This window comes from Lates calcarifer, linkage group LG24 (assembly GCF_001640805.2).
Source record: "Lates calcarifer isolate ASB-BC8 linkage group LG24, TLL_Latcal_v3, whole genome shotgun sequence".
Lineage (NCBI taxonomy): Eukaryota > Metazoa > Chordata > Actinopteri > Centropomidae > Lates > Lates calcarifer.
Genome location: NC_066856.1, coordinates 13,855,181 through 13,872,133, shown reverse-complemented (window position 1 = coordinate 13,872,133; position 16,953 = coordinate 13,855,181). Strand labels below are relative to the sequence as shown.

Below are 16,953 nucleotides of genomic sequence, written 5' to 3'. Positions count from 1 at the left end.
CATCCTTGTTTGGAGTCCACTGCTGTATGTGTAACAATATATTAACAATAACTGCTAAATCAACAAATCAATTATTTCTGTTCTCACCTTACTAAAATCCATTATGTAGAAAAGTAATTCACAGACAGAGATGTAGTTATGTATGGCATGTTTGGGGTCAGTTAATCCCTAGAGAGCTCTATCTTAAAAAATATTATTATATATATAACTATTTGAAAGGTAGTCTTGCATAACAACTACTATCAACACCAATCACTGGTATAGAGCTTATTAAAGTCCATTGTACTAAACCTAATTGTTGTTTAAAACAGTACATAAAGTCATCATATTTAAAAGCTCTGCGCGTCCGCAAAGGTGTTTTCACTTCTCTGGCTGATTAGACCTCTGCACAGGTTTGAGTTGGATGGGGCTAGACTGGTAATTAAATGATGTCATCAAACTTAAAGTCTGTATGTGCCCCCTCACAATCGTGAGAAGAAGTCTAATCAAGCAGAATCAGGTCAACACACCTGTGAATGTGGTTGTAAAGCATTTGGCCATAGTCAACAACTCAAAGACACACTTAAATTAGTAGATTATAAAAATTAACAGCGCTAATTAGAGGTTTTAAACAACATTATTGTATAAAGTAGAACTATAAGAATGAAAATGAATAAAGTGAAAATACAATTTAAAAAAAGAATGAAAATACATGCTCTATGTAAGGCGTGCAGGAATAACAGCGTGGATTTTTTTTTTTAGTTGCATGCCCCCAGTAGAGAGTACTCTCCAAAGTACAGCACTTAATAATGATTGATAGTACCACTGACAGATTTCTCCAGATGAATTGTGTTTTAATTAGCTGCTCTCGAATGTCTTTTAATGATCAACCAACAAATGACAACCTGTCTGCCCATAAAGATCCGATACAAGACCAAGGAGCCTCTGTGGGAAGACTGTTTCTCATTCCTTGTTCACAATCCCAGGAGGCAGGAGCTTGAAGTAGAGGTAATGCTGCACAGTGACACAGGATAACATGTCTTTTTTTATAAGTGCATGGATCCAAATAGTGGGAAGAGCTGACTTGTCTTAAAGCAGATCTTCTTTCTTAATGCACAGGTAAAAGATGACAAGCACAAATGCACTCTGGGGAACTTGACGGTGCCTTTGAGCAGCCTGTTGGTGGAGGAGGAAATGACGCTGACTCAGTGTTTTCCTCTCAAGAACTCTGGGCCCAGCTCCACCATCAAACTTAAAATGGCCCTGAGGGTAAACATCCACTGCTTCACTTCTCACTGGTCCACTGTGCATTAGTGATGTGAGGGTTATCCATTTCAGGCTGTGGAAACCAGAGCAGATGTTCCACTTATTCAATGTTGAAGGCAAAAAAATCAACATCCTCTCATAGTAGTTGTCCTAGTATTATGAATTAGTCAATCAACAGGAACTACTTCGATAATTTTTTAAGTGGAAATGCTGATTCAGGCCTCTAAAACACTATCCTCCAAACTCTTCACAGGCAGAGTATTACTCATATTTCAGCAAGTGGTGAAATCCAGGGCTTGACCTACAGTACCTGTCATACCTAATTCAGTTGCTCAGCCATGATTAGACAATCACTTTTGGATGGTGAGGGGTTCAGCTGACACTTGATTGCTTTGTTGTATTGCTTTGAAAAGGTAAAATTGTTGGCTTTTAAAGCAGATGTATACAGTCCAACTCATTCATAACATTCACTCATTTCATTAAGGTACCTTTGCCATTACATAAAATGATCATGCTACCATTTACTTTCCTTTTTTTAGTTTCAGTTATTGTCAATCTATAAAAGACAAAAACCAGGCTACTGCAGCTGGTGGATTGCATTGCCCCTCATGACACTAGAACTAAGTGCATTATCTTGTATTGAATCACAACTGATCAAATTTAAGAAAACGAATGCAGCTGCATCCCAATATTGTCGTGCTCTGAAATAGCCTTCCTGTATTGGAACACAACCTGTCAGACAGATAAGGATTCATAACACGCATTCTCAAAAGGAAATGGTTTTAAAGACTTGGAGAACCATCTTAGACAGATAGATAGCGCTATAAAGAAAGATCTGGCTGAGGTGCTTTAAAAACGTCCTTGAAAATACCTGACATTTTTTATGCGAGCAGTATTGAGAAGACTTTATGCAAAAGGGTTAGTCTTAAGGATTAGTTTAACAAATCAGAGGATTGTTTGGTTTGCTCTTTTATGTAAAAGGTCTTTGTTATTTTCCAGTAACATCCTCCTGCCTTGTCTTTCTTTAGATCCTGTCTCTCGAGAAGCAGGTATCCTCAGACCAGCCCTCCTCTGTCCAGGTCAGGAAATCCAGCGCGCCGCAGCCGACTGTGGCCCCCTCCTCCCAGAGACGGTCGGCGTCAGACTCTCCGCTGCTTCCTCCGCCCACGCCTCCTCCGCCTATAGACGCTTCCACCCTCACCCTCCAGCACAGGGACGGCGAGCCGTACTCGGCCAGCCCTCTCCGCAGCACCTCCAACCTGAGCACTTGCATGTCCAGCTCTCAGAAACATCTGCCACATAAGGAGTCAACGCCCAGCCTGGCCTCAGATATCTCCCTGCCCTTCGCCACTTTGGAGCTTCAGCAAAGGCTTCGTCAGCTGCAGAAGTAAATGGCAGAAGTGATATATTGTTTTTAGGACACCAGCTGTTCCTGTCCCTGCTGATATATTGCTCCATATTTCTTAATTTCCGACTTTTCCTCCCCTCATTTCAACAATCTTGTTTTTTTCACTTCATTTGAATTCTGCAGTTTCCTCTGATAGACTGTCATCTTGATTTGTTTCGAATATGTATCGTTATGAATATTTAATCTTACCTACCTGTCAAGCTACCTGTCTATCCCTGCACACATTAATGCGCACATGTGCTGTATATAAATTTGGCTACGATGTCTAGAAGCGACACTGACTGACTCTGTGTTTATAGTGGCTCGGCCCCCAGCCAGTACCCCCTGGGTGAGGTCCAGCTGACTGTCCGACACAGCTCCCAGAGGAACAAACTCATTGTGGTGGTGCACGCCTGCCGGTGAGGTCCACAACTGCCATCAGACACTGAATTTAAATGTTCTTACTGTGAATGATACTGGTTTGAAGGACTTTTTTTTAGTTCTGCCCTTGTTTTTTGGCTCAAGTCTCAGTCGTTAATTGCAGTTTATGGGCAGAGACTCTTCAGTATGCAGACCGTCTTGTCTCTATGTGGAAATAAACAATACATATACGAATGAATAGGCACAGTTAACCTGAACAACATGTGCCTGGCAACATGTGAGTGAAACAATTTTGTCCTGTGTGTCCTCAGTAACTTGATCGCCTTCACCAAAGACGGCTCAGATCCCTTCATCCGCCTCTATTTGCTGCCTGACAAGAGTCGGACGGGGAGGAGGAAGACCAGCACAATGAAGAGGACCCTTAACCCTGTTTATGATCAAACGTGGGTTTAGAGACTAACACTAGCTTAATATGCCTGTCAGTTGTGTATTTGCAATTCAAAAATAATTCATTAGCATTACGATCTGTGCTGTTGTTGTTGGACTTGCTGGTGTCTTAAAGACTTTCTTGAACCCTCCAAGTCTTCAGACAGAAAGAGTACAAGCTACATTTACACCAAAAGCACATAAAAGTTTTAATTGTGCAAAATTTTTTGTCATTTCATTTTCCAGCATGACAACTGTTTGCTGAGTAATAAATATTTCATAAAAGTGTGTAATGATTCCAGCAAATTTGGCACAATGACAGTTAATCAAATTACCAATTTTTCTAATTAACAATTTTAATTTGAGTCATTATTTCATGATAGACTGGGGTCATGAAATGTGCGTGTACCTTGTGTGTGTGTCTGTAGGTTTGAGTTTAGTGTATCGATTGTGGAACTCCATAGGAGAACTCTGGATGTAGCGGTGAAGAACGGAGGGAGCATCCTGTCCAAACACAAAGGGCTCTTAGGAAAGGTAAGTCCTGCCTGTTGTTATGAGTATTTTCTAGCAGCAGAGCTGGTCTCAGGTTCTCAGAAAACTAATTTTCCTTCTAACTTGTCTGTTCAAAATTTCAGGTGCTGGTAGATTTAAGTGGGGAGGATATATCAAGAGGATGGACACAGTGGTAAACTTGTATTTTATCTTTGCCCTGCACAACATTGACTGATTTCCTCAGGCAATAAATAGCCTATATTAGTGCCTTAATATATAATTAAAATATAATTTGATTGTTTTCTCCTGCAGGTATGATTTGACTGAAGATGGATTGTCATCTCAAGGCATCACAAGTATTCAAGACCCCCTCCTCACATAGTGAAACCACATCACTGCTGTAATATAGTGATCTTGTTGACCTAAGGGCACATCATTTTGTTGTTTTTGTGAACATTTTTCATATAGTTTACAGAAGTTATTTCAGCATGTATGTAAGTTTTTCAAACATTTCCTATTATTATTTCATTAATGATCATGATCGGAAGATATTTTAACATATTGTAATGACACACACTAACTGCCTTGTCTCTGTTTTCAGTGTTTTATGTAAATATCAAATTGTTAATACGTAGTTAGAAGAATTTGCAGGGGTTTTCATGGCATTATATTTCCTTAAAGGGAATGATGTTGAAATCTGTCAAAACTGTTATTGGTTTCTTTCCAGTTTGTTAAAATGTGACGAATTCTGTTTTTGTCGTGTGAGAAAACTCTTACCAAAGGAACAGATACAATCACAGAAGTAGGCTTAAGTAGCAGTCTTGACTTTGATATTTTTTTGTCATGCAGTGTTATTTGATTGTTTACCTCTTATTGTTCTTTATGCTTGATTACAAACATGGAATGCATATATGCAAAGAAAACAATGATTGCTCTGTGTATTTTAAGAGGATTTTGTGCAATATTGGTTGTTCTGAACATTGTCTCAGATACTGAAAACCTGCAGGCATTTTAGGGCTATGAACAAGTGCTGTATAATATGAATAAAGGATACTTGAATAAGGCTTTGATTGTTGTTCAAACCAAATGTGAGTTGAACAAATTGAAAAATATGAACAGAGACAACAATTATTGCATTTTATGAGCAGGGCTGCCAGAATTAAGATGGCTCAGCTATGTCATAGGCTTGTACATGTTTTGCCATGCAGTTATAACTGTGTGTTGGAGCTTTTAAATATTTTTCTTGTTATCTTTCCTGTGCCTTAAGAAACCCACTATGTAATTTTTTGTTTATTATTTTGAATGATATGATGCCTCATGGCTTTTGAAAAATAAATGGTTTCTCTTCTGAAAATTGTCTTGCTTGTGTCCAGCAATGAACATGAAAAATAATTTCCATTATATATATTAGATGCAAATATGATACAGTTGTGAGCAAGCATACATTAAATTATAAAATAAATCAACAAATAATCTTCAAATGTTAATGCACTGTCACTTTTTCATGAGCTTAAACTGACTTTTAACTGACTTAGTGGGGTGCCCAAACTTTTGCACATGCCACAATTAGTTTATTTTTTTTCTCTATTAACTAACTTTATGAAATACAAAGTAACAGTGCATAAAAGGCTTATTTTTGTGGTAGGAGTTGTATTTGCTGAACTATTGCACATTATGTGTGGGTTGTTGGTGTGGTGCTGAAGTGCCCTTGAGCAAAACACTGAATTCGACCTTACAGCATTATTTCCCTTGAGGACTGGTCCTGTAGAATAAATAAAATCACGTGTACAACTAAAACGCCATTGTAGAGACTAAGGACTCCGGTACAGAATCTTTTCTGTAAAATTACATAGAACATATAAAGTGTTTTGTCGCCATCAAGTGTCAGAAGAAGCGAACTACACCTAAACGTCTGCTTCAAAAAAAATGACGCACGACGTCATGACGTATGGAATCGACTTTATCCAAATTTGCGCGGGTTTAGTGTTGTTATGGGAGGCTGTCGCTGACTCAAGAAACTAGGAATAAAAAGGTAACAAATGAAGTTATCGGCACATATTTTATACGTTCATAATTATAAGTCACACTTGTGCCACTAACAACAGACAGAGAGGGATTAACGTTCACTAATAACACGTTAAACACTAACGACAACCGAACTGCCATATTTGTATTGGTATTGCTGTTACAGTAACGTCAGCTATGTAATCATGAATGGTATAGGTAATAATTAACGTGACTTTGTGTTTTCTTCGCAGGTTTATCGGAAATATTCACGTCGAAACCTGAAAACATGTCGAAGCGAGAGGCATTTTTAGAAGCCGCTCGTAAAGAAAACGTGGAGGACTTCCTTCATTTTGTCCAGCTTCACGTAAGTAAACATAAGATACAGCAAGTTTATATATTAAATAGGTAGCTATATAGTTGATTGCATTTTAGGAGATCTTGCGTTTAAACTTAGTTCTTGAGAAATTCAAGAGCACCACTCGACTTAAGTATTCAGACTCTTTACTATGACTGTTGTCATTTAGCTCAGGTGTCCACCATTTTACTTTGATTGGAGTCCACCTGTAGTAAATTGAGTTGATTGGACATGATTTGGAAAGGCACACACCTGTCTGTATAAGGTCTCACAGCTAACGACGCATATCAGAGTAAAAGGAACCCTCTGCAGAGCTCAGAGACAAGACTGTGTCGAGGCATAGGTCTGTGGAAGGCTACAAAATGTTTTCTGGGGAACTGAATGTTCCCAAGAGCTCAGTGGCCTCCATAGTTCTTAAATGGAAGAAGTTTGGAACAACCATGACTCCTGGAACAACCTAGAGCTGACTGCCCTGCCAAACTAAGCAATCATGGAGAAGGGCCTCGGTAAGAAAGGTGACCAAGGATGGGAGAAACTCCCAGGAGGACAACCTTCACTGCGTCACTCCCCTGATCTGGGCTTAGTGGCACAGTGGCCAGATGGAAATGTCTCCCCAAAGTTTGAAAAAAAAGCACCCAAAGGATTCTGAGAAAGGAGAAACAAGATTCTCTCATTTAATGAAACCAAGTTTGAACTTTTTGACTTCAATTCTAAGTTTAAGGGGTCATGCCTGGTTTCCTTAAGAGTTGGTTGTCATGCTGCAAGGACAATACATTTTCTAACTTTGCAAAAAAAATCTGAACCTCTGTTTTTGCTTTGTCATTAAAAAAAAATGTTTAAGCTGCAACAAAACAATATGTCTAAAGAAAAAAAAGAAGGGGTATGAATACTTCCTAAATGCACTGTGTATGTGCTATATGTCTCACGTTGTTTCTGTCCTCCTCCTGTCTGTATTGTTGAGCAGAGGGACAAAGCTGACCCCTTTGATGTGGAGGAGGTGGTGCAGGAGATGCCCAGAGACCAGAGGGAGGCTCTGTGGGGAAGACTTGCCTTGCTCCTCCAGGACGTCCTGCAGCAGCTACCTCCGGAGCGCTGGGAGGAGGCCAGAGAGGAGGGCATGGAGGTGGAGTCAGCTGCTGACCCTGTGAGTTTAGTCAGTCAGTTCATGTGGTATTGTAGCATAAGCTTTAAGGCATCACACCTACTTCCATGGGTTTCTTTTATTTCCATATTTATTTGGTGTAGCCGGTTTTTTGCACTACCTCATTGATTTTTCTTTTCTGATTGTTTTGTGATTTTGATGCCATAGGATTTGATATGCAGACTATTCATGAACCACAAGTCACATATAACCTCTACTTGCATTTCTGTGAACATTTCTCTATCAGAAACATGTCATGGCTGTTGTGGATGGTGTGACACTGGTGGCTTTAGTGTCTCTAAAGGTTTTACAAGATGGTGACACCTACCATATCCTTCTGGAAATTGCCCACGAGCTTCACGGTGGGTGTTCTTGCTCGTTTTTCTCTCTGCAGCCTGCTGCTCTCCATTTTAAAATGACAGATATGCTTCTGCCCTGCATGAAATTAGTCTCTGATTTTTCTCTGTGTCTTCCCCCGTCAGCTGTTCTGGTGTCGCTGCCTGTCTCAGAGGCACCTCTGCAGCTCCACATCCACACGCTGTGTGAGGCCTGGTGGAAGAAGGGGCTGGACGAGAAAGAAAAGTTTGGGCGCACTGCTTTTCTCATCTCTTTGCAGAAGAGCTTCATTTTGAAGAAACCAGTTAGTATATGAACTCAGTTGTATCTCACATCAATTCAGTTCTATTTTCTAATACAGTACTAAGTGTTTTCCATAACATTAGAAGCAATATCCTCTCATAAATCTTCCACAAGCATCTGGTAAGCACTAATAGCTTAAAAAGAACTTATGGGCACATGGGTATTTGGGGCCTGACATCATTTATGCATAAATAATGATTTCTCATCTTATGTCTGTTGTCAGGGTGTTGAGATCCAAAGACTCTGGAGTCTCCATGATGTGCTTTTGAGTCTGGACTACACATCAGAAGACAACAAGCAGATAATCGACTTGTTGCTTCAGTGTTTTCACCGTCCTATTTACATTAGAAATGATGATGTGAGTAGAGTGATATTTAGCTGCTGTATGTGTTTGCACGAGTCTTTGTCTCTTTTTTTCTCATTATTGCAGCTTTTTCTTTGAGCTGTCAGCCTGATGATGTGTATGTTGTTGCAGGGAAAGCGATTCCTGGTGTTTCTTTTCAGCTGGAACATCAACTTCATCTGGCTTATTCATGGCACCATCAAAAACCAGCTGGAGTTTTATAGCAAGTAAGGAGCCAGTTTTACTCTGTTTGACAGAAGTTAATTTTTTCTTCAGGTTAATACCTGTTAACTTGTTTTGTTCAGGACCATGACAACTCATATTACGGAGGTCTACTTCAGAGCATGGAAGAAGGCTAGTGGAGATTCCCTGGAGCAGATTGAGAGCTCATGCATTCAGGATTTTATGCAGTGTGCCATTTTCCTTCATAGGGCATCTCCTGTCCATGCCAAAGTCCGACAGGTAGACTTATCATCCAGCTAATTTATTTACAGTCATTATTTGCATAATATGATGTGTGTGTGTGTGTGTGTGTGTGTGTGTGTTTTAATTTTTGATCTCCTTGGTCATGTTTGCAGATTGTGAGCTACTTCCACACAAGGAAGGGCTGTCACAAAGTGGACAAGATGCTCTGTAATCTCTACAGGCCCATTCTCTGGAAAGCTTTAAGTGTATGCAAACAGATTTTGAAAATCATTCATAATGGTATTTTATTCTAGTCTAACACGTTTCTGATTTTCTTAGGCTTCTAACTTTGAGGTACGTGCGAATGCCACTTTGCTTTTCACTGATGCCTTTCCAGTCAATGACCCGGATCAGAACAATGAGAATATAGATGCAAGCATTCAAAAGCAGCTGGACACAGCGATGGTGAGAACCATTCAAATCACTCAACTGATTTCTGTTGTCAAGTTTGTGAAGCTAAAACCGCTGCCTGTCATGACATCCTCAGGGCCTTCTCGAAGACCCTCACCCCACCGTGCGCTCCAATGCCACTCTAGGAGTCTGTAAGATCCTGGCTAAGTGCTGGGAGCTTCTCCCTCCCATGATTATCACAGACTTCCTGAAGAAGCTGGTGATGGAGCTGGCGGCCGACACCAGCTCCCCTGATGTCCGCTGTTCAGTCTTCAAGGTAGGAAATACAAGTTCTTGTCCAAATGTTTTGTGATTCCAAATTAAAGGAGATTATTGCCACTACAGACAGAATTAGCACAACTGGTGCTATTGGCAGCAAACAGGATGTTTAATGACTTGTGGTTTGTGTAATGCCTTCCCCAGTGTCTGACTATCGTGCTGGACAACGCTCTCAGCCATCCACTGCTAGAAAAACTGCTGCCCACTCTCAAGTACAGCCTTCACGACAACTCGGAGAAAGTCCGCATAGCTTTCCTTGACATGCTTATCAAGGTCAAAGCAGTACGTGCTGCCAAGGTACGGCATGTGCAGGGTTTCTTTTTGCTTGACACGTCATTTAAAACATCACCAAGCATCACGATGCAACATATGTGCAAAGGTGTTAAAAAAGTATTTTATCTGTAATGAAGATATATTTAAAGGTGTGGAGAAATTCCAGCTGTAATTCAGCAAAATTACAGTGAGACATGATTCAGAGACAAGATGCTTGCTAATGCCAGGTGTAAAAGGAGACTGCTTTTTCCGTTGTTTATTCTCCTTTGTACCACTCTCCAGTTCTGGGACGTGTGCAACATGGACCACCTGCTGGCCCGCCTAGCTATCGATTCCCATTCAGTCTCCAAGCGCATTGTCGATCTGCTCTTCAAGTCCTTCTTCCCTGTCAACGAGTCAGAGAGGGAGTGGTGCTGTCGGTGCATCACCCTCATGCAGATGAATCCTACAGCTGCCAGGAAATTCTATCAGCATGCATACAAACACACAGCCCCAACTAACATAAGTAAGTGCTGTGTGTAGGTCACTGAAACACAACTTGTTTTCTATCCACAGAAATGTCTAAACCCTTATTAAAAACTAGCCAGAATTATTTGACACATTGCATTTGTAAGCACAGATATTGTTTGTCATCTGTAATTAAATCTCTTTTGTCCTTTCTTCTTTTCCAGTAAAGCTGATGTTGGCCATTCGCCGTGTTCTGAACAGCTGTATCCAGACTGACTGCGACCTGACTGAGATTAATGATAGCAACAAGGAGAACAGCGCGGTAAGAGATGCTTATACTAAAAAACAGAAGATAATTCTGAACTCCACAAACTAAACTTTGAGAAGTACACCTGTAAACTCAAAGTCATTCTAATACAACTCTTCTACCTTTACAATGGCAATACACTGACATTGTCAAAAGTATTAATTAACTGCATTTTAATATGACGTAAGATGCAGTCCAGTACAACATCACCATGAACTACAACCTCTCACTGGCCCTTATGAAAATTGATAAGGTGGAATATGTGGCAGAGCTGTTTTATGGTGCACTTAGTGTACCTAATAAAGTGGTCAAGGTCATCTAATTTCAACCAAGTATTTTCATTATTTAGTAATCTGCAGTTATTTTCTAAATTCATCACTTAATCCTCACACTGCTTGTTTTATCAAACCAATACTCCAAAGCCCAAAGATATCCATAAAAATGAGAGAAATGCAGCCTTCATGAGGCAGGATGTTAAAGTATGTGTGTACTGTGTGTCTGAGTTTATGGAAATCCAATCTAGATTTGTCATCTCAGCAGGCTGAACCTGTTATGTTGGGGAAAGATGTGGCTGTTGTGTCCGGTCTGCTGGAGGTCGTGGTCATCCTGTGGAGAAGTGTCGAAAAGGCCCTGAAACAAAACGAAGAGGCCCACAAGTACACTGTCGCCAAGTTTGGAAATGTCATGTCCAAGTATTTCCAAACCTTTGAGGTACATCAGCTGCACTGTGTTGTAGTATTTGTATTTTTCCTATGAACAAGTATTACAATAAGACTTTTTTTTGTTTTTTTTTTTTCAGGATGAGCGATGCACTGTACCTCTCATACAGCTGGCCTCATTTCTACCCCCAGCTGCAGTTCCAACATTCAGGTGAGCAGTAAAGCACCTTCTTGTCTCTCTGTCTCACTGTCACTCGATGTTGACATCTTATGTGATGTTTTACAGCCATTCTGCTTTTCTCTTTTACTGACCTCATCCTGTCTAACATGTCTCTCTCACCCTCCATTCTCATTCCCAGCTGTGGCGTTCTGTCCCGGTTGAGGAGGATGGACCCAGGAGTTGTGCCAACACAGTACAGCCAGCTGTTAGACTGCCTCTGTAGCTGGGGCCAGGCTGCTGACATCCTCGACCTCGTCACCGACTGGCTCACTGAAGCTCTGCCCAAGCAAGGGGTCAGTCAGTTCAACGTCAAATTAAATGCTTGATTAATTTGTTGGGTTTCTGAGATTTTCATGAAAAGAAAGAGAGGCTCAGTTCAGACACGTCTCTTATTTTACTCTTTTGTGAAAGTCATCTTTCTGCCAACTTCAGGACAAGGCTAACTCCAGTCGAAAGGTGCGTATCATGGAGACAGTGGAGGCCAAACCAGACCTGGCACTGGCCTACCTGGACTACCTGTTCAGCCACACCTCAACGCAAGAGAAAGTCCTGGCACTTGGTCAGAGACCTCTGAAGCAGCTCCACACAGTTCTAGGAAACTGGAAGGTATGTTGGATTTCATTCAACATTATTACACTTCAACAGACCTGGAGTCATTTCTTTTTAATAGTGTACCCTTTGAGTCCATGCATTCCTGCTTAAATACCATACATACACACTGTTTCTTAAATAGCTCCTCAATGAAGCTCCTCAGATATGTGATTTAGTGTGGTATTTCTCTCAACAGTCCGTGCTGTACACTCATCTTAGCTCCACTACAGAAGATCCTAACAGTCCCAGTTTGGACACTGCACTCAAAGCCTTTGTGTTCCATGGCTGTCTTGGTGCACATCTGCAACACTAATGTGAGTTTCTGACGTTTCATGCATTACGTTTTCCTTTATTCTTTGGATAGGCATTGGCACATATCCTGAACTGATGTATTGGAATCTGTATCAGGAGAGGAAAAAGTTGTATCAGTTCATCCTTGCCTTGAATTACAAAAGGAAGTTAAAGAGAAAAAGAAAATGAAATCTTGTTCTTCTTTCCAAGGCCTCGGAGGGTCGTGACTACCTGCTCTCCCTGGAGCATATGGCAGCTTGGGTCGCTGAGAGGGTGTTGCCCTTCCTGGTTAAACGCAGCAACGATGGTGGGGAGGATTCAGAGAAGTCGCTGCCACTGGCCGCAGAGATAACTGAGGTGAGCTTTACTGTTACTTATGTAAAAGCCAGCTCATGTGCTGGGATCTCTCTTTTTAAGTAGAGTTTAAACTGGAAAACATCCACCAAGAGTTGATTAAGCCCCAACAAATATATGCTGGGCATATCCTCAGTATCTATTGAGTCTTGCCAGACTACAACTAGCGAGGCTACATTGACAAACACCAGCATTTCATTTGTGCATATAGGGAAAATGTGTGGTTTTTGCAGTTTTCTGGTGCCTGTTCATACGAAACATAACGGTGAAACTGAGCTGAAGCTTGTGAGGGATGTGGATGGCTGGATGGATGGATGGATGGATGGTTGCTTGGTTGTGAGTGTCCTGTTGGAGTGCATCTGTATTTTCCTAAAATATTTTATTATTAATATATTATTTTAAGATCATCTGTGCGAATCGTAAAGTCAATCCAACCAAGATCATTTCTCTGCAGGCAAGTCCAGGCTTTTGGCAAATTACATCTTGTCTCCTTGTTCATAAATTGCCAGTTTAGATTTTTGTCTTACCCGTTTACTTCCCCAATACAGAGCCTGTACTGATGCTATAGATGAAAATACAGGGTTATGTTGTTATCCAGAACATTAAGCTTTGTGGCTTTTTGCCTCCTGCTCCCAGGACTTTCAGTTCTGCTCGGTAAATTTAGACTCCTCTGCTCTAGTCACACACACTCTGTACATGCCTCCTCCTGTGCGTACTGCCATACTAAAATGGGTTTATTTCCTTATTTGCACCATTATTCTCAGCCTGTCAACACAAGGCTGCTGCGCTGAAATATTGAAAATAACCCTGTGAGTGTTTCAGTGCCCTTCTTCTTCATGTAGTGGTGGGGGTTGTAGGCAGCTCCTACAGGCCACCAGCTACCAAAAGAAACAAACATTATACTCAAATATTGCTCCCATAAGTGTGAACGTTTTTCTTCATCGTGACCGTGATGCGTTTTACCAGAGCTTCTTGACAGTGTGCCGAGATGTTTTGCTCGTGGGTTTGGGCGACGAAACGTTCAAGGGTCAAATCCTACACCTGTGCTCGCTCATCCTCCTCTCAGGTGAGTGTTTCAAATGTCTGTTGAAGTGATTTACAAAGCAATGGAGCTGCTATACTGTGTTTATTGAAGAGAATAATAGAAGCTAGAGTTAATTTGCATAATAATTGTTTACACAAATAAACATCTTTTACATAAAGTATTTTCCTTTGTTTTTTTTCAGAGACAGGCTACCTCTGCATTCCTGCAGTGCTGCCAATTTTGAAGGAGGTGGCAGATAGTTATGTACCAGACGACAACAACCAGGTTCAGGAAAATCAGGAGGATGCAACCACTGTCATTCTTGGTGTAGTGGCCAACATCTTTCAAAAGATTATAGAGCTCTTAGCTCGCCGCCTTAGGAAGGAACCAGAGGACGGAAAACGGGTACACTGCGATTTGTTGCTGTGATATTTCTCCATCTTTGTATTTATTAGGTACACTTTTTGTTTTACATGAACCTTGCTTATTCCTTCCTTAATCTCTGATGGCTGTAACACTGGCTATTTTCCTAGTAGTTGTTAGTACAACAGGAACACAGCTCCTAATAACAGACTGTCAGTCTGTGCAGGAGTCAGATTTCCAGCACTGTACAACTTGTTCAATCAAAGTGATTTCCTGTGTGTCTCTGCTCTGTCTGGAGCTGTGTCAGTCAGCTGTGCCTGCTCTGTCAGACTTCCTCCAAGTGGCACAAACCTGGGACAGAGCACCTCTCAGCGGGGTCTTCTCTACTGTTTTTGCTGTCATCATCGTGGAGAATAGACATTTGCTCCAGAAGGTATGAACTGGCAGAGCATGGTAGCAATGAAAAGATGTTGTCATTTTTACTGAAGTCTTAGACGAAGGGCCTGATTTACTGAGTGTATTCCCAAGCAATTTAAGTAAGGGAATGATTTATGAGGACACTCAAGTGGTAACTGTGGATTGGCTTGAAATATTAGTGTGTCAGCTGCTGTGCTTGTATTTTTAAAGATTACCCATCCTGAAGGGGTGATGACCCCAGAGTCAGTGGAAGATATGCCTCCTCTGTCCAACATCCTGCTGTCTGTTGTCCTCAAGTCACCGTCTGTTAGCAGGTAAACATCCTCTGTCCCTTTTCTCCACCTCGGACCTGACTGAACACACCTTCATCTTTTCTGATGTTTTTAACAGGTCAACCTTATTCTTCTGTTTAGTTTGACACATTTATTTTTGTTTTATGAATTCAAGACCTAAACATAATGAATATATAGGAGTTTAAAAGCATTATTTGTTGATTTGGACTTCCCTCAGGGCATTTTTGACAGAGGTCTGCTCATCTCTGGACTCTGAGGCCATCAGCAGTCTGAGTGAACTGGCTGCTGTTCTGCACGTCTTGTCTGTCATCAAACACAGTGAGTATTCATCATGATAGCTTAAGCAGCTTTTATTGATGAGCAGGATAACTCAAATATTCATATCAAGCATTTTTTTCTTTCTGCCGATAAGGATGTATTGCAGTCTGTCAAACGTCAAACATTTTTTGTTCAATAGTGGGGCAATCTAAAGCAGGCTTGAAGAGCGCAGCCACATCTGTACACCAGCAGCTTTACAAACATGCAGTCACATCTGCAGACAGCAGAGACATCCAGAGGTAAGAGGAGGGAAATCAGATGGTTCATATGTTTTCTTTATATAATCTGTTGATAAATAGATAAGACCGTTAATTGATTGTTAGCGTTTGAGCTGTAATAGCTAAGCTTCTTATACTTTTCCCCAACAGGGTTATTTTTGAATCCTCTGTGAAGACCTTGAATGAAATTCTGGATTTATAAGCTCCCTTCTTTTTTCTTTTTCTTTTCTTTTTTTAAAAAAAAAAAGGGGGGGGGGGGGGCAATGTCATAGAAGAGGGAAGGAAGTATAATATCTGCTCTGCTTCTGGCATTAAACTCTTACTGTTGCTGGCAGAAAAAACATGATAAACATGATAAATATTTCAACTTCATTGACTTGGATTTCAAAAAATATGGTTTGGATTGAAATCTAAAGCTGAGAACAAGTGCTGGTCTGTTACCATATTCTCCAGACTGGCTCCATGTCCCTCATCTTTATTTATTTCTTGATGGCACACATTACTCAAGTCTTGTCTCTCAGATGTGCATTGATGGTGTTAACTAACATTGACAAATTTCTACAAGAATAACAAATAACTCTTAGTTTGAGTGGCATGCTTTTTTTTTTCTTTTTTTTTTTTTTAAAAGGTTTGTTCTCCACAGCTCTGTGGTCCACGTATATTTTTAAAACAGTATATAAAATGCGTATATTTTTCTCATGCTTCAGTATCTGTGTTTATATATTTGTTGGTCTGTCTGCATTGTAGGTTGTAGTGTGCAGCTAATAAGAATAAAACAAACTGTATCAATCAACATAAACTTGATGTTTATTTCTCTCTCAGATGTTTTTCTTGCCTGTACAGCAGTTTGCCAAGTAATAACCCCGATGCAAACAAGCTATAAATCATCCTCTCACTTCTCTTCAGTTTTAGAGGAGAGTGGTGCCATTTTAAGAATTCACAGTGTTTTGTTTTGCTTTAGTCAATATGTGTTTGTGCACCCCAGGGTCACAGATTCAAAGGTTTTATCTGATTTCTAGCTTCAAGAAAAAGTATTTCAAGTTCACTTATCTCCCAAACCTGGGATGCAGAAATGACTTTACAAATTAATTCTTCATTCACTTCCTGAAATCTATTTGTAGATTGGCTGATATTCTTTTAAATAGTCCTTTGAGTGAGTATTTCTTCTTCTCTTTCTCCTGTGCTTCAGTAAATGTACTTTGTTACTTTCTACCACTGCATTTAATGTATGTAATATTCCTATAATGCAATTGTATGCTGTGACATGTTCTCTGTCCTTTTTATTTTACACTATTCAGTCAAACTTGACTTTCTTTTTTCTTTGTTTTTTCTTCCATGGCTTTTCCAGGGTTGCCTTCACTACATTTAACCAGTTGATTGTGTAATGTGCAGCCCTTTATGTTTTTGTCTTTGTCAGACATATCACAGCATAAAATTACATGTATACAGTGAAATTTTATTCTATACTTTTTCTATAATGGCAATTTAATCGTGAGATATCGTCATGTGTTCCTCGTAAATCTAAATTTGAACAATATATATATATATATATTTTCCGGTCATGTTAACGAGCTGAATCAATGATGATCTTTCTTTTTATTTATTTATTTTTCTAATTTTCTGTATTG

At 40.2% G+C, this 16,953-nt stretch overlaps 2 protein-coding genes across 4 annotated transcripts in view; both read left to right on the top strand.

The window, feature by feature from the left end:
* The window catches only part of esyt2b (extended synaptotagmin-like protein 2b), a 28,467-nt gene extending 23,472 nt beyond the window's left edge, over positions 1-4,995 (top strand). For all 3 annotated transcript variants that reach the window (XM_018695386.2, XM_018695385.2, XM_018695387.2), the window contains 8 exons: positions 901-987; positions 1,099-1,248; positions 2,274-2,632; positions 2,953-3,051; positions 3,325-3,456; positions 3,868-3,973; positions 4,075-4,124; positions 4,244-4,995. In XM_018695386.2, the coding sequence (XP_018550902.1) occupies positions 901-987; positions 1,099-1,248; positions 2,274-2,632; positions 2,953-3,051; positions 3,325-3,456; positions 3,868-3,973; positions 4,075-4,124; positions 4,244-4,313 (1,053 nt within the window). In that variant the 3' untranslated portion in view covers positions 4,314-4,995. The remainder of the gene's footprint in view (positions 1-900; positions 988-1,098; positions 1,249-2,273; positions 2,633-2,952; positions 3,052-3,324; positions 3,457-3,867; positions 3,974-4,074; positions 4,125-4,243) is intronic.
* Positions 4,996-5,882: 887 nt separating this feature from the next.
* On the top strand, positions 5,883-15,541 carry ncapg2 (non-SMC condensin II complex, subunit G2). Its single transcript, XM_018695373.1, is given in 27 exon segments — positions 5,883-5,963; positions 6,190-6,302; positions 7,258-7,437; positions 7,682-7,796; positions 7,917-8,074; positions 8,297-8,431; positions 8,549-8,643; positions 8,722-8,878; positions 8,995-9,087; positions 9,161-9,286; positions 9,369-9,548; positions 9,695-9,847; positions 10,106-10,328; positions 10,495-10,592; positions 11,115-11,288; positions 11,377-11,447; positions 11,596-11,749; positions 11,889-12,062; positions 12,244-12,381; positions 12,549-12,695; positions 13,659-13,758; positions 13,919-14,121; positions 14,378-14,512; positions 14,707-14,810; positions 15,007-15,107; positions 15,247-15,346; positions 15,476-15,541. Coding segments are annotated over 26 exon segments (3,444 nt in total). The 5' UTR covers positions 5,883-5,963; positions 6,190-6,224; the 3' UTR covers positions 15,528-15,541.
* The last annotated feature ends 1,412 nt before the right edge of the window (positions 15,542-16,953 follow it).